Source organism: Bubalus bubalis, chromosome 14, assembly GCF_019923935.1.
Source record: "Bubalus bubalis isolate 160015118507 breed Murrah chromosome 14, NDDB_SH_1, whole genome shotgun sequence".
NCBI lineage: Eukaryota > Metazoa > Chordata > Mammalia > Artiodactyla > Bovidae > Bubalus > Bubalus bubalis.
Genome location: NC_059170.1, coordinates 37,700,228 through 37,721,659, shown reverse-complemented (window position 1 = coordinate 37,721,659; position 21,432 = coordinate 37,700,228). Strand labels below are relative to the sequence as shown.

General features: G+C 50.8%; 1 protein-coding gene across 1 annotated transcript in view; it reads left to right on the top strand.

Moving 5' to 3' along the window:
• Positions 1 to 4,710: 4,710 nt before the first annotated feature.
• ADARB2 (adenosine deaminase RNA specific B2 (inactive)) overlaps positions 4,711 to 21,432 on the top strand; it is a 133,573-nt gene continuing 116,851 nt past the window's right edge. The window contains exon 1 of the mRNA XM_045162569.1: positions 4,711 to 4,921. Coding sequence (XP_045018504.1) covers positions 4,711 to 4,921 — 211 coding nt within the window. The remainder of the gene's footprint in view (positions 4,922 to 21,432) is intronic.

Below are 21,432 nucleotides of genomic sequence, written 5' to 3'. Positions count from 1 at the left end.
GGACCACACATTATGGTGGAAGACTCTCCCATGATTTACACACCAACCTGGAGCAGCCGAACCAACCACGTCCCACACTCACACAGGCAAGAAGCGAGTCCCAAGACAGAGGGAAGAACACCCACCTGCTGTGCCCTTGATCAGGTTGACCTACACGTGGAGCTGCTTCAGGACCCCCTGCAAAATCATGGCGCATCCAGACCCCACCACCGGGGTTTCTTGTCTGAGTCATTATCCAGGGGTGTCCCGCAGCTCAGGGTGAATGAAGCAGGGCCCTTAGGACTGGCAAACGCCCAAATAAACTGTCAGGTGAATTTCATAGGAATCCATGGGGCAGCCCCCCTTCTGCTCAGCAAGTCCTTGTCAAATGTTCACCGTGTAAGAGGCTCTGAGATGGAGCCACGGTGAGCACTCCTCAGACCAGCGACATCTCCCTGGTGCCCTAGGGCAGCCTCACGTGTCTCCAGTCTATGGCGGGAGGTCCAGCCTGAGAGCAGCGAGCTGAATGTGCAGGCAAACCCGGGTGTCTGACCTTGAGGTCTTGAGTCTGAACACCGAGACTTCTGCTTAATACCCACGACCCTGTTTCTTCAGAAACTTGAGGTTTTTCGTCTGTGAAATGGACCCAGCAACACTGGCCCCATGCAGCTGAGCTGAAGACCTGACAGCCACGTGGGCCCCTGGTCTGGAGCCTCATGCAGGCACTGCCTGTGCCCTCTGTCCATTCCCACCAGGCCCCGAGGCCCACCTGAGCCCCAGCTCTCCTGTCCTGCTGATTTTGTGTGTCTTCAAAAGGACTTGCTACCTGCATGCCCACACAAACATGTGCGCACATGTAACCTGCCTCCTCCAACTGGAGTTTGAGCTACATGAGAAAAAAGATTCCAGCTGTCTCATTCCTTGTTCCTTCCAAGCATGAAAACAAGGCCACCATGGGGGAGAGGCTCAGTAAACAGGTGGTGAAAGTCTTTCCCATAATCACCTCTCTGCTGAAGTCAGCTACTCAGCGATCACGATCACAGTCACCGGCATCTGACGTGCTCCCCAATGAGGCCCCACCCAACCCCGGGGCCACACAAGCAAGAAGAACAAAGCAAGCGAAAGAAACGAGCCCTTGGACTGAGTTCCTTCTGTAATGATATGTGATTGTCACTGATTTTGTGGCAACAGGTTTTAATGTTCAGGTGCAGATTTAGGTCAGATTCTAGTGAAGAAGTGGCTGCCCCGGGGGAGGTACTGATCCAGGGTGAGCAGCAATTATCACGGCATCCTGAGGGCCTGTGGCGGCGCCTCCCAAGGTCTCCCAGTAGCTTCATTAACATGAAACACTAAAGAGAAACTAAGCCCACAGTTAGAACGAGATCGTCATCTGCCACCCAGTGCCCTCTGTGGCTGAAACGAAAGAGACCGCTTCGGTGAGTGTGGGTAGAGAAGGCGGAGCTCAGAAGCCATTTGGGTTAAAACACTATTTAAAAGCCCAGCCTCGACTCAAGGAAAGAATGAGAAGGACTTGCTGCGGGTCCGTGTCCTGGTGGGGGCCCCGTTCTCGTCCTGGTGAGGGCTCAGTGCCTCATTTGAATTCCCTTCCCATTCTGCAGCTGTTACAGTGTTTTCCAGAAAGACCCAGGAGCTCCATCTGGGTTCAAACACTTTGGAGACTGCAAGGACCTAATGAGAAGCTGGGCGTCCGCAGTCTGTGCCACTCGCCCATCCTTTCCTCAAACAAATGCTCTAACACTGCTTCCGCGAGTCAATGAATTTATTAAAGGCAAATAGTCAGTCCCATCTGCAAATCCTGCAGAATGCAGCGTTTTGACTAAATGACATTTAGCCGAGTTGTAACTCTAACGGCAAAGAAAACAGTAGCAGCTTAGTCCTTAAACCCCTGTCCCAGGGTGGATATCATTTCCAATATCCTGCACAAATTCTTTGAAGGGTTTGTGCTGGGCAGACCCCAGAGGGCTGCTTTGGGATTAGTTAATAGTGAGAAAGCATCAGGCTGAATTTATTGGTTATGGGCTCCCATGATTGCATAAAAAATAAAATTAAAAGGAAGCCCCCAAAGAACAGTTTATCAAGTGTGATGATGGTACCCTCTCTGACAGGAGATCATAAAAGCATATCAGCAACCCCCCAATGTCATGTGTTTGTGGGTGAAGTCAACGAGATTGATCGTTTTATCCAGGAACGGCATTTTAGTTCAACATGCTATTGCCATTAGCCCCAAAAAAACACTCTAATCACCTAATCCATGGCACACCATAAAAGCAGGAAACGAGCACGATTATGGGGTCTTTATGGACCTGGCTCCTCTGAAATGCAGCCTGTTTATAGCGGCTCTTGCCTTCCGTCTGCATGGACAGCTCACAAGGCGTCCTCCCCTGAAGGCCGATCTGGGGGTCAGCCCTCACCTGAGCCTGGGTTCACGGAGGCACTCCTGGGAGCCCTTCAGGCCCTGAGGTCACTAAGGACAAGACCAGCATGACCTGGTCATGTCCACAACCTGTGCAGGGGCACACAGACCAGCAGCCCAGGGAGCTGAGCTGGACTCTCCTCACGTTGGAGGTGAGGACGCTGGGCCAGGTGTTACCAGCAGTGGAGCCAGGCCAGGATCCACCAGCCTCGGCCTCCACCCGCTGCTCCCTGCCCTCGGGAGACGTTTGCTGGCAGGGGGCAACCTCCCCAGGAGGCCCTCCATCCGCCCAGGTTCTCCCACCGTGTTGCTAAGGACCTACAGAGAGCGACGTCCTGGCTGTGCTGGGCTGGGTCATGCAGGTGCTGATGACCTCCCTTGACCCTGAAGGGCACTTGACTTTGGCATTTGTACTTCTTTCTGTTGTGTGGTCACCTTGGTTGCACTGGGTCTTCGTTGCTGCACGCTTTCTCCAGTTGCCGCAAGCAGCGGCTCCCCTCTAGTTGTGGGGCTCAGGCTCTGGTTGCGGGCTTCTGTTTGCCATGGCACATGGGCTTCAGGAGTTACCCCACTCCGGCTCAGTTGCTTTGTGGCATGTGGGATCTTCCTGGACCAGGGATGGAACCTGGGTCCCCTGCACTGGCAGGCAGGTTCGTATCCACTGTACCACCAGGGAAGTCCTGTTGTGCAGTTTAGAACACTAAAGTCTGGAGGCTCCCCAGCTCACCTGGACTCACACTTGAGTGAATCACGGAGCCTGGATCAAACACCAGAGGTCTGAGGAAAGTCTGAACCACAGGGCCCATGTGGAAGCCCTGAGGGGCTGGAGGGACTAGCCACCTGTGCCTGCCCAGCCTCCAGGCCCTGGGGGACACTGGGTCCAGCCCTCTCCCCACTGGTCTCCCCACTTCCTGTTGATGATCCACCTCCCCCACCCCCCGCCCTGGTTCTCTGCCGGTTGCCTGTCTGGCCCAGAGGACTCACCCCAGCAGAGACCCCTCCAGGGACAGCCCATCTCCTCACCTGAGTTCTGAGCCTACTCGTAGGGCGGGCAGGGAGATGGTGCAGTGTCTCCACATCCCTTCCCTGCATGACCTGATGCTGCAGTGTAAGCTGCACTCACAGATGCTAATCCCTGTTGAAAACTGTCACCCTGATCCAGCGTGAACGAGGCTGGGGGACACAGACTCCAGGGAACACAGCTGTCAGACTAGCATCAGGAGCCAAGGTGCCCAGGGCAGGTGTCAATTGTGATAATCAGGAGGGAGGGACAGGGGCAGGAGGGAACAAGGCCTCTGCCCACAGGAAGCCCTCCTGGGCTGTGTGGCGGCAGTGGGGGGCATCTCCCAGAGGGCGCAGCCTCGCCCTCACTCCAACTCCAGGCTGAGCCCATGAGCCCATCTGCTCACCTCCCCACCCAGGCCCGGGTCCAGCACCAGGCTCAGCACTGGGCCCTCACCATCCCGCAGGTGGAGGGTTGGGGTTACTTGGCACCATGGCAACCTGCCCCCGACATCAGGAAAGCCCTTCATAACTATTTGAAGGGCAAGTAAAGTGCTTCAGTGGGGGGCTGGGAGAATGAGAACATTCCAGCCCAGGGGCTTCCCAGCAGCGTCCTCCTGAGTTTGAGGCTCTGGGGGGACCCAGGGATCAGCAGCAAATGCTCCAGGACTTCCTCACTATCCGTTAGCAATGATGCTTGGTCTCAGGCATGAAGACACCCAAGCTGGGGCTCACCCCCCAGCTCAGAGGGACTGGGCAGGGTGACCTCCGGCACCTCTAGACCTGAAGCTCGGTCATTCAGAACTTTCCACAGGGTGTTATAGTCTCTCCTCTCAGAAACCATGAGTCCGGCAGGCAGACCTCCTCTATTTCAGAGCGGTTACTGGACGCAAACTGGAAATGAACCTCGCGACCAAATTCAAACTTTCATAAACAAACGAGTCATTAAATTTTTTCTGACTAGTATTACTCATCTTCGTGTGAAAAATATTCAGAGGATCTTCACAGCAGTGAGCACACCTAATGGTTTAGACGCATATTATTTTACCCAAAGACACATTAGTATAGATGATCAGGTCAAGGGTTAGTGTGTATTATCCGATAGTAAAACAAATAACTGGTAATAATTACCAGAGTGTGTCCTGATCTTGATATCAAGAATAAGAAAAGTCATAAAAAAGGATGAAATTTAAAAATCATTTACTGTCTTTTTTTTTGATGCACCACACATGCACACAAAGAGACAGACAAAAGAGTCCAGGGTCTGCTGATAAAAGACGTCTGTTGACAAACAGATGGCGAGGACGGCGAGCAAGCGCCATGGGGTGCCAGGCGGTGGGGGCCCCAGCAGTGGGCCCCCTGGGTTCGCAGTTGGAGCAAATGACTCGGGGCTGGAAGGTGCTCGGGCTCTAATTCAAGCAGAACGAGCTTTCAGCAGGAAGGTGTGTGTGGCAGAAGATGCCGCAGGGAGCTCGCTTAACCTCCCTGCGACTCAGCCACCCAACCGTGAACTTCCCCGAGAGGAAAGGGGTGTCGGAGTCGTTTGTTCTGCCTGAAAAGAAAGCGGCTGCTTTCACAGTCCTTGCCCCTGCCTGTCTTCACGGCCATGGTCCGTCTCTGCTTCACCGCAGCCCCCAGGCTTTCTGACTGTGCGGAGATGGGCACAACCTGCACACAGTGGGTGTGCTCATGGAACATCCCAAGTGTGTTTTGTAGAGCGTGATTCCTGGTTTTGAGAATTGCAGAGTCCAGTACAATTGTTTTTAATGTCAGGTGCAACACAAAGCTGTGATCTTCTGTTAGCAAAAATAAATAGTAAAAATACCTTCAAGACCTTTCCAGAAGAAAAAATGTAGCTCTAAAAATGAACAAAACTGCACATGTTTGCATGCATGCATGCTCAGTCGCTTCAGTCGCGTCTGACTCTTTGCGACCCTGTGGACTGCAGCCCACCAGGCTCCTCTGTCCATGGGGATTCTCCAGCCAAGAATACTGGAGTGGGTTGCCACGCCTTCTCCGGGGGATCTTCCTGACGCAGGGACCAAACCCATGTCTCTTATGTCTCCTGCATTGCAGGTGGGTTCTTTACCACTGGCGCCACCTGTGAAGCCTGGACGGACAGACAGCACTAAGGTCAGGTGGGAAGTTTCAGAGCAGATGGGCTGTTTCTCATCAGGCGGGGAGAGGCGACACCTGAGCTGAGTTCTGGAGCAACAGAAGGTTCTGAGTTGCTGGGAGGAGCGGCATGGTTTAGACAATGAAGTGCTAGTAGTGGAGACAGGGCGTCCTTTCAGTTTCTTCTTGTAAGTTTTACTGCAGATCGTGGATTTAAGCTTAACCTTACTGCTATTTCCTAATGTTTTTCCATGAGTTATTTAAAACATAATTAAGATGCTCAATTGCAGCAGAAAAAACAGGAAATGAGTAGAATGGCAGGAGAAGAGAAATGGTGCCATATGGTTATGTTATTACCCAGCCCCACCCGAAACACAGGCATCCTGGCAACATTTATTGAAAAATAATTCCTACTTGCATGTATAAAGATTATTTTCATGCAATAGTCAGACACCATGATCCCAATTTTGGGAAACAGATGATTTCAGCCCCAGGCCTGTCCCCGCAGCCCCGTGGCAGTGCTCCCTGCAGTGGGGCCACCTCAGACTTATGTATGTTTGTGTGTGTGTGTGTGTGTGTGTGTGTGCAGTGTGCAGCATGTGTGTGCATGTGTACAGTGTACAGCGTATGTGTGTGTGCATGTGTACAGTGTACAGCATATGTGTGTGTGCATGTGTACGGTGTACAGCGTGTGTGTGTGCATGTGTACAGTGTACAGCATATGTGTGTGCATATGTACAGTGTACAGCGTGTGTGTGTGTGTGCATATGTACAGTATGCATGTGTGGAGTGTGTGTGTGTGTGCACACTCCTGCTTCCCACACTACAGAAGATGGTTGTCTTTCTCGGTGTAGATGCAGGAAACAACATTGTGAGATGCAGAAGCATCTCAGTGGGTGGAGCAGAGGGGGCAGGGCCAGGCCCATGGGCACAGGTGGGGCAGCACCCCGGGCAGCTCACCTTGGTTGGGGTTGGCACCTGGTGGAAATGACAGAGACAGAGTCAGTTCTCCGTGACTCCTGGAGGTGCTGTCCGCATGCTCTCTGCCGACCGACAGGTCACTAGCCATCGGCTCAGCTCTGGAACTGCCTGGCAATTGCAGGTTCATTTCTCGTCCCACCTGGCTGTTCCCCAAGCGGGCACAGACAGGGTCCATCACTGGCCAGCTCTCGTGTTGGGGAGGGTGATGACTGTTCAGGGTGCGGAGTTCCTAGAAAGAGAATAATATCTCAACCCTGCCCTCAGCTGGCTGGTTCACAAATCACATGGCTTTGTCCTCAGCAAGACACAGAGCTACTGGCCTCTGGGTTCTTGTCAGTGAAGAAAACCTTGAATTCCGTTTTCTAATCCTCCTGAAATGCCCAGTGGGGAGAAGCGATATTTATGGAGGATTGTCTGAAGGACAAGAAGTCCATAAATCCCCCAGCTGGTTTACATTCACCCTTGGATCCAAACAGGCTGTGGGATGAGGGGGGTGATACAGCTGAGCAGTCGGCTCCCGGCCTCCTCAAATGGCTCCTTATAACCTGCTCCACACTGGTTTCCACTTTTAATTAAGGGTAGTTTTGAGAAACAGTGAGTGAGTGAGTTGGGGTGAGCGCGTGTGTCTGAAGAAAAAGTCCTAGTGATGTAGTGGAGAAGGTTCACACGGGCCATTTGTTAAAATGCAGATGCCTGGTTCCTGTTTGGTGATTCCATCTGGGGCAGAGCCCAGGACCCCGCGTTTATCGGGTCACTGCATTGACTCTGGTGCAAGTGGTCTGACACGCACATTTAGAAGATAGTCTTTGAGAACCTGGAGGGAGCTCTGGACATGAAATTCTACAAAAATTAGAAGATACACACACCATCCTCTGTGGGCTATTCCAGGAGAATGGAGACTCTCCACAGTTCAGTTCACAGTTCTCTCAGTCAAGTCCGACTCTCTGTGACCCCATGAACTTCAGCACGCCTGGCTTCCCTGTCCATCACCATCTCCCGGAGTTGGGTCAAACTCATGTCCCTTGAATCAGCAATGCCATCCAGCCATCTTGTCCTCTATTGTCCCCTCCTCCTCTTGCCCTTAATTTTTCCCAGCATCAGGGTCTTCTCCAATGAGTCAGTTCTGGGCAACAGATGGCCAAAGTATACCACATTTAAAACTTTCATAAATGTTTAAGCTGATCAACAGGACATGCTAGAAATCCATCTCCAGGTTTTGGACTCAGCAAGACCAGGCTTTTCCAGAACAAGCAGTTTGTTTTTATTTTGTGATTATTGTGAATCTTGTCAGAGATCACAACTTCTTTGCTTGGGCAGCAAGGAACTGCTCCTATCTAACTGCACCCACCTCTAAGAGATGGACAGAATTTAGCATGATGGCAGTGTGCCTATTTGATTCCTATTTTATTGGCCTAATTAAATTGTTCTTGGCTACTAACTCACCCAAAATTTGTTTTTATCCTTTTGTTTTGCAAATGCACGATGACGCACCCATTGTTCATAGCCCAGTGCGCAGCGCTCTCTGCAAGATGGAAGTTCAGTTACATGATGGTGGTGGTGATGGTGGTGATGGTGATGGTGACATGGATAATGGTGGTGGTGGTGGTGGTGATGGTGATGGTGACATGGATAATGGTGGTGGTGGTGGTGGTGATGGTGATGGTGACATGGATAATGGTGGTGGTGGTGATGGTGATGGTGACATGGATAATGGTGGTGGTGGCGGTGGTGATGGTGATGGTGACATGGATAATGGTGGTGGTGGTGGTGGTGATGGTGATGGTGACATGGATAATGGTGGTGGTGGTGGTGGTAGTGATGGTGATGGTGACATGGATAATGGTGGTGGTGGTGGTGGTGATGGTAATGGTGACATGGATAATGGTGGTGGTGGTGACATGGATAATGGTGGTGGTGGTGATGGTGGTGGTGATGGTGATGGTGACATGGATAATGGTGGTGGTGGTGACATGGATAATGGTGGTGGTGGTGATGGTGGTGGTGATGGTGATGGTGACATGGATAATGGTGGTGGTGGTGACATGGATAATGGTGGTGGTGGTGGTGACATGGATAATGGTGGTGGTGGTGATGGTGGTGGTGATGGTGATGGTGACATGGATAATGGTGGTGGTGGCGGTGGTGGTGATGGTGACATGGATAATGGTGGTGGTGGCGGTGGTGGTGATGGTGACATGGATAATGGTGGTGGTGGTGGTGATGGTGATGGTGACATGGATAATGGTGGTGGTGGTGGTGATGGTGATGGTGACATGGATAATGGTGGTGGTGGTGACATGGATAATGGTGGTGGTGATGGTGACATGGATAATGGTGGTGGTGGCGGTGGTGGTGATGGTGACATGGATAATGGTGGTGGTGGCGGTGGTGATGGTGATGGTGACATGGATAATGGTGGTGGTGGTGACATGGATAATGGTGGTGGTGGTGACATGGATAATGGTGGTGGTGGTGATGGTGGTGGTGATGGTGACATGGATAATGGTGGTGGTGGTGGTGACATGGATAATGGTGGTGGTGGTGATGGTGGTGGTGATGGTGATGGTGACATGGATAATGGTGGTGGTGGTGATGGTGGTGGTGATGGTGATGGTGACATGGATAATGGTGATGGTGGTGGTGATGGTGATGGTGACATGGATAATGGTGGTGGTGGTGATGGTGGTGGTGGTGACGGTGATGTGGATAATGGTAGTGGTGATACTGGTGATGACGGTGGTGATGACGGTGATGACGAAGTGATGGTGATGACAACTGTGACGACTAGAAAGGATTATACTTTATACCCAAACAGGAAGGTTGGATTCTAGTCTGTATTTATAACTCAGTGACATGGAATATGTCTAAAGCTCACACACCTTAATGCCCGAATGCTGCCCCAGATCTTCTGTAAGACTAAGCTGTACCCAGATGCAGCACTGGACGGGAATCATCTTCCTCGGTCTCAGTGTGCATGTGCACACTGCATGGTGGCCCTGGATCGGGTTTATTTTTACTTGGCACCATAGCCCCTGAGACACTTTTCATTGAATCTGGAAGCTACAAGCTGTCTTTTTGTCCTTAGAAGGTAGAAATTCTCTGGAAACATTTATAAATGAACATAAAGGTGACTTTCTTGGTGTGAACTTTACATATTTGACATAAAACCTGGAAATTTCCTCCAGCATAGATCTATTGCCTTTTACTGATGATTCTCTTAAAGCCACATGCTGTAACCGAGGAACTATTTTTGCAAGATTGGTTTTGTAGCAAGACTTAATTCATATTGCCAGTTTCTACCACTTATGCTAAAATGCAACTCTCAAACCAACCATATTATGCAAATTGTGGTCTAAAAACTATTTTAGCCAAAATCAAACTGTTTAAAATTAGTGGGTGGTCCAAGTCTGCCTGCACAGAAATATACAAGTTATACCCATGGTTTGCTTGAGAATTTAAAATAATAATAAAAAAAATAGAAAGCCTAGAAAATCACTAAATCAGCACAAGTTTGGGGGTTTTAACCAGAGATGACTAAAGAATTTCAATATAGGAGAGGTTTATAGTTGGGGTGGGGTTGGTAAAGGAAGTGGCTTGTCTTGAGCAGCGCTGACCCACCATGCATACTTTTTTACTACAGCACCCCACTCCAGCACTCTTGCCTGGAAAATCCCATGGACGGAGGAGCCTGGTAGGCTGTAGACCATGGGGTTGCAAAGAATCAGACACAACTGAGCGACTTCACTTTCATACATTTATTTGGAGTGGTTTGGGACCCACGTGGGCATTTGGGAGGTCATAGCCCTCATCCCCCCTTGACTCAGCCTGCGCTTTATGGTCAGGAATTGGAGAGTAAGCCTAGTTCCGCCTGTGTGTACAGTTGTTTAATCATTCCAAAATGACACTTCAGTGTGTCACCTGGCTACGGTGACGTTGCCATATTTCAAAGGAAGTGGAGCTGAAGGGTAGCCCGCAGTTGGTGTTCTGCCAAGCTGAAAATAGCATTTAACAGGCTTTTAATCTACTGCCTGGGCTATGAGCCCCATGAGTGCTGTTTTCGTCCGCAGATTTTAAAAATTAGAACAAAGGGTTATTTTCCCCCAGCATTCACAGCTGACGGTGTTGTTACTGTGGCTTTCATCGTGGAGCAGAAGATCTCCAGCAAGTGCCGGATTTCAGTTCACCACTCACACAAATGTGTTTCCGTGTTTAAAGGTAAACAAGAAGCGGGAATCCAGACAAGGACACTGTTTCAGTCAAAGACAGTTTGTCAACCTCAGACCCAAAGCTGATTTCCAGGAGACGCGGCTACTGGCTAAAACGATGTGCTCATTCTGTCGAGCTTTTCAAATCTGTTTATAGAAGAATTTAAAGTGGGGGGAAACAGGGACCAAGGGCAGGACCACACCTCTGTTACAGCACTGTCTTTCCCACACCGAGCACCTCGTAGATACTTGGTGTGTGAATAAATGAGGACATAGGTCCCCACAGGCCATGGAGAGGACCAAGGCAGAAAGTGCTGCGAGCTCACACGCTTCCTTGCTTTGTGACTTTCTTTGTGACTCATGGAGACACAGAACATTCAGGCTTTATCCCCTCCCCCACCCCCATCCAGCACTCCCTGCCCACCGCACGCCAGAATAATGTGTCCATTGTCCTGACCTGAATCTATCAGGGTCTAAAACTGGAACATGTGATCGTACTGCAAAATATATATTCAAAGAAAGAAACAAAAGCTGGCATAAATCACCAGGAATTAGGCAAAAATAAGTAATTTAATTTTTTTTCCCTCTCCCATTATCAAATAATAAAAAGAAAATACTACAATTTGACCCAGTGTTGCCAAAAATGCAAAGTTTTAATTTTTCAGTCTGGGGCCAATTTTCTTACTTACTTGACCAAAAAGCACATTGTGCAGCCACCATGGCCCAGGGCAAGGCTCTGATGATGGGTGTGTAAGTCTTGCTGCATCACGTGCGGGTGGCCTGCCCCAGTCTGTGTCCCACAGCCGCACCACATGTGGGAACAGCCAGGGGGCCGGGAGTGCCCCTGAGGTCTGAGTGCCACGTCCTGACGACCAGGCTCATGGCCCTCCCCAAGGCCGAGGCCATCAAGTCGAGCACCCCCCATCCACATGGTCCCTTCTGAAGCACCCCCCCCAATCCCCGCCAGCTGTCTGCACCCCCGCTGGTCCTGCAGCTCCTCTGTGGGACCCGTGGAGCCCACAGGAAGGGAGAAGCTGTTCCTGATTCACAGATATACCCCCAATATCCCCTCACCCCCCACCTGGTCTAGCCTCAGATGACCCCCCTCACACTGAGTCGCATCAGCCCCTCCCAGCTCTGGAGGCAGGACCCAGCCCAGGGTGTGGGCAGGGCTGCAGGGGAATGTGCCCCCCATCCCCCAGACCGGGTGGTGTCTGAGACCCATCTTCTCACAAAGACAGCTGGCGGGTTGGGTCACGGTCTCCCTATTCCACTGTGGTCTCACTCACCCCCACTGACTTCACCTACAAGGACCTTCTGTCCACAGAAGGTGTTTTTCTGAGGCTCTGGGGGTAGGACTTCCACATGGCTTCCGTGGGGGGGCACAGCTCCGCCCACATCAGCTGCACTGCGTAAAGGACCCTCCCGCATCGTCCTCATTACCGACCCTGCCTCCTTGCCACCCTCAACGGCCTGCTCATCCTGGTCAGATTTCTCTCCATCTCCAGCCGCTGACTGTAAGGGCCAGTCCAGAGAGGACATTTTCTGTGCTACTCTCTGCTCACCTCCCAAAATCAAAATGCAGAGACTCAGTAAGAAGCTACAGAAGGAGCCATATGTTTGTATCCCTGAGCCACTGCATGGAGGGTCGGGGCATCCTGACAGTGTACAGAGAAATCACAGTGGCCTCCATTTTGGAGGATTTTACAAACTAAATAGCTTTCTTAAGTCCTGTAATCTCTACAACAGTCCCATTACCTAAGCAAGGGGCATGTGGTCCAGACTGCAACTCAGAAAGCAGGACTCAGGGAGGCGATGGCTCCCCAGGCAGGAGTGCAGGCAGCAAAAGGTCCCAGACTCTTCTGGTCTCTTTTCTTTTCAAACCAGCTGCCACCTCATGGAGGGCTTGTGTTCATGTGGAAAGATGCATGTGGACCACGGGCCCCACGTCCAGGGAGGTCTGAGCAGGTGTCCTCGGGGTTGTGCTGCCCTCTCAGTCTGCACCTCTTCATTTTGTCTCTTTCTCTGTCAAAACTGCCTCTCAGTTGGCACTCTTTACTTGTTGCCCTGTTACCATCAGGCAGAATGACAACTGGGGGAACAAGATGGAACCAAAGGGTGGGTTTCCAGGGGGACACACCAGGATGGCTGCCCTCTATTTCTCGTTATCAGTGATTACTTAATAATTCAAGGGGCAGCACAAGAATGGTGGGTGTCTCACAGATCATAAAGTTGATTAAACCCAAAGGACGCATTTCCTCTGGCTGAACACCCACAGTAGGGCTCCTGGGTGGTACTGTACTCCTGTTTTAAATCTCTGAGAAACCTCCTTGCTGTTCTCCTCAGTGGCTACACCCGGACATTCCCACCACAGTACACCAGGTTCCCTTTTCTCCACATCCTCGCCAACATTGGTACTTTCTATTGTTTTGCTTTTTGTTTTTTTCAGAGAAGGGCATCCTAACAGGCATCAGGTGACATCTCACTGTGGCTTGATTTGCATCTCCCTGATGATTAGTGATGCTGAGCAACTTTTCATGTACCTGTTGGCCATCTGTATGTCTTCTTCTTCAAAAAAAAAATGTCTATCAGACATTTTTGTCTATCCTCCACCCATTCTTTTGTCTGATTGTGATAGAGTAGAGGTGTGAGTTCCAACTACAAAGGCAATCATTTTGCAAGAATACATCAGCATTCCTACACCTTAAATTCAAGCAGTGTTACATGTCAGTTATATCCCACTTTTTTACGGATATAAAATTATTCCTAAAAAGAAGTGGCAAAATTGACAGGACAAGAGAAGGCAGTTCATCTCATTTAAGGACTGATCAGGCTGAAATATATGAGGTGGGTTTTGCCCAAGAATTATTATTCAGAAACATTCTCCATCTTCATGTTTCCCTCGTGGTTTAAAAAAACTCTGAGATTGATGCTGTCTTCCTTCTACTAACACAAATAGAAAACCCTAAATTTATGGATTTACTGCTCCCAGGCAAACATACTACTTTGGAGCCATGAAGGGATTTGTTCCTCTGAAATCACAGAAAAATGCCCCCATCAGAAAATGCTGAGAGGTGTGAACAGTGGATTAATGTACAGAGCCCAGCAGGTGACGTTGCAGAGCTGGCGCCCTGATGGACAGAAACTTCCAGAGTCACACAGTCACCCGCCCAGTGACAGATGAGTCCCTCGGGCCCCTGGGTAAACAAGATGCCAGTCAGGTGTCTCGGAGCAAAAGTATCAGGGAATGACTTTGGCTAAGGAACGAGCAGATTGGGGAACATTTGGTCACAATAGCTCGCACAGCCCAGAGAAATCCGGAAAGAAGCAGACTCCCTATTTGAGCCGCATCGTTGTCCCAGAGGCTCGCTGCCAGGGGTCTGTGTGCGGAAGTACAGCAACCCATCTGTGACCCATGCCCCTCGGAGGGGTGTGACTGTCCTATGACTGGATGTAGAGTCTGCTCTGAGATACAGGCCTGTTGGGCAGCATCCTGGAGATCCCAGAAGTACTATGGTCTCCCCCACCTGGCAGAAAGTGGATAAATGCACCCAGTTAGGACGAGAGAATGCTCAGGGGCCATATTTCTCTCAGTCAGCACCCCGCTAGGGCCATGGGCCTGCAGACACGTATGCGTGCACAAGACTGCATCCTCAGCCCCCTCCCCCAGGGCTAGCCTCCTCCTCTCTGGAGGTCACGGCTAACTGAAGGGTCCTCAGGCTGACCATGTCAGTGATGACATGACCTGTGGGGGGAATGTGATTTCAGAGGGATCCTGCCCTGGTGGCATTTGGTCATTCATCTATTTTTACTCCAATTTGGTGATGCACCCCCGGGTGCTCTTTGGAAAAGGCCTTAATTAAGATTTCTGCCTGAGGCAAAGTGCTGGACCCAAGACACATCACGTGGCAGCAGCCCAGACACCGATCACTGCTCCTGCGGCCCGAGCATGTGGCGTGAACAAATATTGCCATTTTCATTGTGCTGGGAGTCATTTTTGAATATGATTTAAAAGGCAGCACCCACTTAGAATTTTCAAACATCCATTTCTTCACCAAATCTGAGACAATGTCTATATCTTTTAAAAGGAGCTACTCACCTCAAAAGTCTGTAATAATGTATAAATTACAGAATAATCCTAAGTTAAGGGAGATTTTTTATATATATACAAAAATAGAATGGATCCTTCACATTAAATGTTTTCATGAAGCAAATCAAGAAATAAATTATGACTCCCTTTTATAATTTATGCCATTCTTAAAAAATGAGCTGATGATGATATAATAATATTTAAATTAGTAAGATGGAAAGATTCAAGTCTACTCTAAATTCAGTTAACTCCTTCTGTGTGATCTTTGCCTTCCTCCTCTGGACTCCCGGAAGGGTCCTTGTCCACGCCAAGGCCATCCTTTCACTCGTGGGCGGAATCACTGCCCCTGCTCTCCTTCTTTGACCCTTCTCAACTCTGCAGAGATACAGAGAGGCGTATATACTTGGTTGGCACAGGCCTGACACCTGAACTGAATGACATACATGTTTCTTGAACATTTTATATTTGGTGGCTTTCCAAAATCTCACCTACTGTATATATACATATATATATATATATATATATATATATATATATATATATACACACACACACGCATGTTTCTTATTTTAAGCCTGACTGTATCTCAGCAGTAAGTTCGGTCACAGCAGGGTCCTGAGACATCTGCTTGGTGAACCCATAGAGTCTGGGGGATGGGCAGGGGGTGGGGCAGAGCAGCTGGTCCAAGCCCAGGCACCCTGAGTCGCCTCCCCTGCCTGCTTCCTCACGGGAGCTGCAAACAGTCCTGCTGCTGAGCTGGACTCAGTGAGCAAGGTCTAAGTTGAAAACTAAGGGGAAGTTCTGCCTTTTCTCTCCTTCCTCTTCTAGCCCCAAACCAACACACACATCCCATAGATCTACATCCCAGCTACTTCCTCAGCATCTTCCATCAGAGAATACCAGCCATAAACCTGGATTTCTGGTTTCTCTTGAAACGCCTGGTGGTTCTGGCCACACTGCCGTGGCAACAGGTGGCCTTGCTGACCCTTGTCCATCATCCGTGTGTGGACTGTCCATCACTGCTTCTGCACTGCTGCCTTTCTCTGAGGTAGATAATGACTGTGCACACATGTCTTCTCGAGGTAAGAGATTAACAGAGACCAGGAAGAACATGGCAGAGCCTCACTGCGGGCAGCAGCCCCCATTGTCTGTGCATGGTCACAGCTCATCTGAACTGAGACCCAGATCCCTGCAGACATTGTGTTCTTAGTCCCTTGACCTAAAGTTCTCAGACTTTTTGTCTACATTGCTCAGTTCATCAGGTGATTTACTCAACCATCCATCTAGACTGACCTATTTGGAGTACAATGCTTTGGAATTTAGGGGCGATATTGCAGTACTTCAGAATTCTATCTGTCGTGTCCCAAATGACTGAAAAGTTGTGGTCAGAGCTGCCACCAAGAAAACTTCTGTCACACATGTCCTGGTGCTCAGTGAATACACATGAGCACACATAGACGTACATGCACACACATCTGCACACACGTGGCCTCTGGTCAGGTGAACGACAGCAGATGTGACACCCCTAGGAATCGGGCTGTTTCTCCCTTGAATGAGGTCATAGAGGCACCAGAACACAGACCTCAGAGCTGACGTGGGTCATAATCCCCAGCAGGCTGCTCAGACTGTCCCTGCTGAAATCCGAGGATGCAGCCAGAGCGGGCAGAAGCACTTGTTTTGATTCTCTTTAGGAGAAACCTGAGTGCCCAGGGTCCCCTGTCCAGCTGGAGTCAGACGTTAACAGGCAGGGGTCCAGGCACACATGTGGTCCCAGAACAGGGAGGGCAGGGCTGTGGGTGGACAGGAGCCCACAGCCCCCTGGGTTCTCACACCAGCAGGTGCCAGGTCTTCCCTGTGAGATGAGCCCTGTTGCAGCCAGCAAGTCAGTGTACACCTCACAGGCCAAGGGGCCTGGTGCGACCCATCCCCTCAGCCAGCAGGCGGTGCCAGAGGCTGGTGCATGGGAGTCAGTGATGCCTGCACCTGTCCTACCTGTGTGCACACCTGCCTCCTGCACCTGTGCCCACCTATGTGCACACTCACCTCCTGCACCTGTCCTATCTGTGTGTATACACACCCTGACCCTGTGCCCACCTTGTACACACCTGTCTCCAGCACCTGTCCTACCTGAGTGCACACCCACCTCCTGCACCTGTCCTACCTGTGTGCACACCTGCCTCCTGCACTTGTCCTACTATGCACACCCACCTCCTGCACCTGTCCTACCTGTGTGCATACTCACCTCCTGCACCTGTCCTACCTGTGTGCACACCCACTCCCTTCACCTGTCCTACCTATGTGCACACCCACACCCTGTACCTCTCCTACCTGTGTCCACACCCACCTCCTGCACCTGTGCCCACCTGTGTGCACACCGACCTCCTTCACCTGTCCTACCTGTGTGCACACCCACCTCCTGCACCTGTCCTACCTGTGTGCACACTCACCTCTTGCACCTGTCCTACTTGTGTGCACACTCACCTCCTGAACCTGTCCTACCTATGTGCACACCCACCCCCCATACCTCTCCTACCTGTGTCCACACCCACCTCCTGCACCTGTGCCCACCTGTGTGCACACCGACCTCCTTCACCTGTCCTACCTGTGTGCACACCTGCCTCCTGCACCTGTCCTACCTGTGTGCACACTCACCTCTTGCACCTGTCCTACTTGTGTGCACACTCACCTTCTGAACCTGTCCTACCTATGTGCACACCCACCCCCTGTACCTCTCCTACCTGTGTCCACACCCACCTCCTGCACCTGTGCCCACCTGTGTGCACACCGACCTCCTTCACCTGTCCTACCTGTGTGCACACCCACCTCCTGCACCTGTCCTACCTGTGTGCACACTCACCTCTTGCACCTGTCCTACTTGTGTGCACACTCACCTCCTGAACCTGTCCTACCTATGTGCACACCCACCCCCCATACCTCTCCTACCTGTGTCCACACCCACCTCCTGCACCTGTCCTACTTGTGTGCACACCCACCTCTTGCACCTGTCCTACCTGTGTGCACACTCACCTTCTGAACCTGTCCTACCTATGTGCACACCCACCCCCTGTACCTCTCCTACCTGTGTCCACACCCACCTCCTGCACCTGTGCCCACCTGTGTGCACACCGACCTCCTTCACCTGTCCTACCTGTGTGCACACCCACCTCCTTCACCTGTCCTACCTATGTGCACACTCACTTCCTGCACCTGTCCTACCTTTGTGCACATCTGCCCTAGCACCTGTGCCCACCTGTGTCCACACCCTCCCCCTGCACCTGTGCCCACCTGTGTGCACACCTGCCTCCTACATACCTACACACATACTCACATATCTTCCTAGATACTCACCTACACACATACCTACATACATACATACTTAGCTACATACTTGCTTACCTATTTCTCCACATATGTACTTGCGTACTTACCTTCACATATACATGTGTAGCTACATACATACACACCTACCTATGTGTCTATTTACATACATGTCTACAGGTACTTCTACCTACACACCTACACATTTACCTTCACACACACATGCATATACATATTCCCACATCCATACACACCTACCTATGGGTCCATCTCTATGCATACACATACGTAAAATGTAGGAGCAGGTGCACATCTTCCTACCAGCCTACGTAATAAGGCAGACTTCCTTAGCATTTCATGCTAAGCGGGGTATGTTCACCTGAGTCCCCACCATCTAGATGCTTAGGTTTATTTGAAGATCGCAAGGCTTGAGTCCTGTGCCTTGAGGTGGTGCTGGGTCTCCTTGGATTTGCAACTGGGACAGAGCAGGACAGAGCGAGGGACAGGGGGGCAGGGTTGACATGGCTCTTACCCCAAGTTAGGACTTGGCAACTCTGGAAGACCCCCTTGGCTCAGCCATGGAGTGACCCTTCTTAATTTCACTTGCACGTGAGTATCTGACAGACGGTGCATCTTGCAAAGACAAGTGTATAAGGAGAACTCCACACAACAGGAACTCTAGCCCAACAGTTCTGTGTGTCACTTTTCAAACCAATTTTTGAGGATTTGTTTCCTTTGCAGCTGAAAGAGAGAAATTAAGTCTGCACAAAAGAGATAGCATTGTCCCCGGGAAATATCCAGAGGATTAATGTATTTTGACTGAAGCGAGCAGGAAATTGTGCTTCGGCTGTGCTTATGGGCTTATTGTGAACACATCACATCAAGAACAATTTGTTAAATGAGAAATACCGGGTGTGGAAACAGGCAGGCAGAGTAGCGGGGAGACAGATCCGGAGTGGCCGTGATGTGCGATATGTCGTCAGAGCTGAGAGCCCCTCTGATCAGGAGGAGGCGGATGGGTACCCAGAGGGAGGGAAGATGTGCTCCCATCACGTTACTTCCTCATCGTGGCTGAGACGGGAGGACCAGCACTTCCCATGGCGTCCAACCATAAACTAAGTGTGGCAGGCCTGTTGGAACAAGCTCCGTTCGGCCCTCTTAGATGACACTGCATCACAGCCGCCTTCTCACATGTGCAGATGAGAAGGTGAGAAAGAACGCCCAACTCCTGGATGGCAGGGACAGCACCGGTGTCCTCGAGTCACCACAGGTCACAGTGACGCCGGCAGAGGCAGCTGCTGAGTGCTGCGTGGTGTTCTCCTTTGTTCTGTTTGGTCATTAGTTTCTCCATGTTAGAGACGGAAGAAGGCAGGTCACTTTTTAAAGATTTGTTGGTTATCACATAACAGTCAAAATTACTTTCCGGCTGTTTACCCTGTAAAGCATACCATTCAGAGATCAGAAAAGCAGCATCTCAGGGTGGGAAGGACAGAGGTCTCTGAGTTTTCCAGGCAGACCTTCGTTTCTTCTCAAGCAAAATGCTATTGAAATCACTTGCTGTCTAGAGCACTGGGTAGTGTTTTCTGCAAATACTTGCATTGCTAAGACAAAATGACCACACTTTTCTTGTAAGTGTCACTCAGGATGCCTCAACTTATGAAACCTTTGGGATCCTGTTGTTTCAGTGATGAGGATACTTAGATCCCAAAGACCTGTGACCACATGAGAATGCGGCAGCTGAGTGGTTAGCCCAAAGACCTACAACCAACAGTGTCCAGAAAGATAACTGACAAGGGAAATACGCTGTTAGGAGCAGGAGTGTTGAAAATGCCACTTTGGAGTTTATGATCTTTCTCAGCTTTTGCTCTTAGCATCATTTGCATCTATAATTTAAATCCTATAAGATTTTTAGAAAAAAAGGAAACTAGAAAAAAGTTTTTTTAGAAAAAAAGAAAGAAGTAGTTTGCTTTTAAGTCTAAGGACAATAGCAGCAAAGAAGTTCCTTGAAAGTGAAATGTCATATTCTTGTCTGAAAGGAGATGCACAAGCTGATGCTTTATTCTGGCCTCCATGGGTTCATTTCAGAGACTATGACCCTGTGTATTTACCTGCAGCTTCTCCTTGTTCTCCAGAACATCATCACGCAGTCGGGGTAACAGGCACCCCAGTAAAGGATTGTGAGCCCCGTCAATCAGAAGAGGAGATGGGGCTGCCCTGGCGCCTGCAGGTGAACAGACAGGACACCCGACTCCTCTGTGGTGCTGATAGCAGCAGGTGGACAAAGAGGCAGCATGGTCCGGGGGCAAGTGTTTCCTCAAGTGGCAACAAAGTGTGCCGTGGACACTCGACCCATGTGCTGGGGGGCATTCTGGGAGAGTTGCTGTGACTTGCCAAAGAGTACTCCTCCTCCACCCATAGGCAGCCCAATACTGTCCTCTCTAATTGTAAGAGTCATCCACAATGTGGGACCAGAACTTGGTCCTGCACCTGCCCCCCTGGATGCAGCCTTTGCAGTTCCATCCACATAGCAGGAGCCGAGTGTCCAGGATCCTTGCAGCAGGTTCCACCCAGCCAACACACAAGGGGGTAGCCTCCCGGAGGAGCTGGGCTCACAGTCTTGAAATCCTCTGGGCAGATCGGAGTTCCAGCTGCCGATGGCCTTTCTGATCCAGTTGCCATGGGAACGGCGGTCAGATGGAAGAGGATAAGGTAGGGAAGTTATAAAAAGAAGTCTGTCATTAAAACCCGCACCTTGTCTCCCAAGCTTGTGCGTTTCCATGGAAGCAGGAGCAGATCCACTCACGGCGCCGTCGGGCCATGGCCTCTGGGCTGTCAGTCACTCAGGCCTTCTCTCAGGAGCTGTTTATGAGGCCTTCATGACCAGACCCCGCAAACCGCCCGGGCCAGGCGAGGAGCTCTGTGTCTGGGGCCCCACAGGGCCTGAAGTGCTTTCTGTGAGGGTCCTACTGAGTGGGGACACCCCAACAGGCAGGCAGCCTGGCTCCCTAGGGTGACTGCCCCCCTGAGGCTCTGTCACCCCCAGTCCCAGGCCCCCACCCGCTTCCATGAGGCCAGCCCCTGGGGGCCCTGCCCTCGTTGCTGGTCTCTCCCGTGCTGACCTAGCGCCCCGCCCACCCTAGGCCACTTCTCTGCTGCAGAAGTCAGGCTCCCTCAAGACACAGTTGATGGTGTCTCACCTTCACCTGCGACTCTTCTGTTGGAGGTGCATGGCGCCCCCTCTGTCCTCAGAGCAGCGTGTTTAACTGTCTCCAAGACAAACGATTTCTCACCTAGGTTTGGGAAGAAAC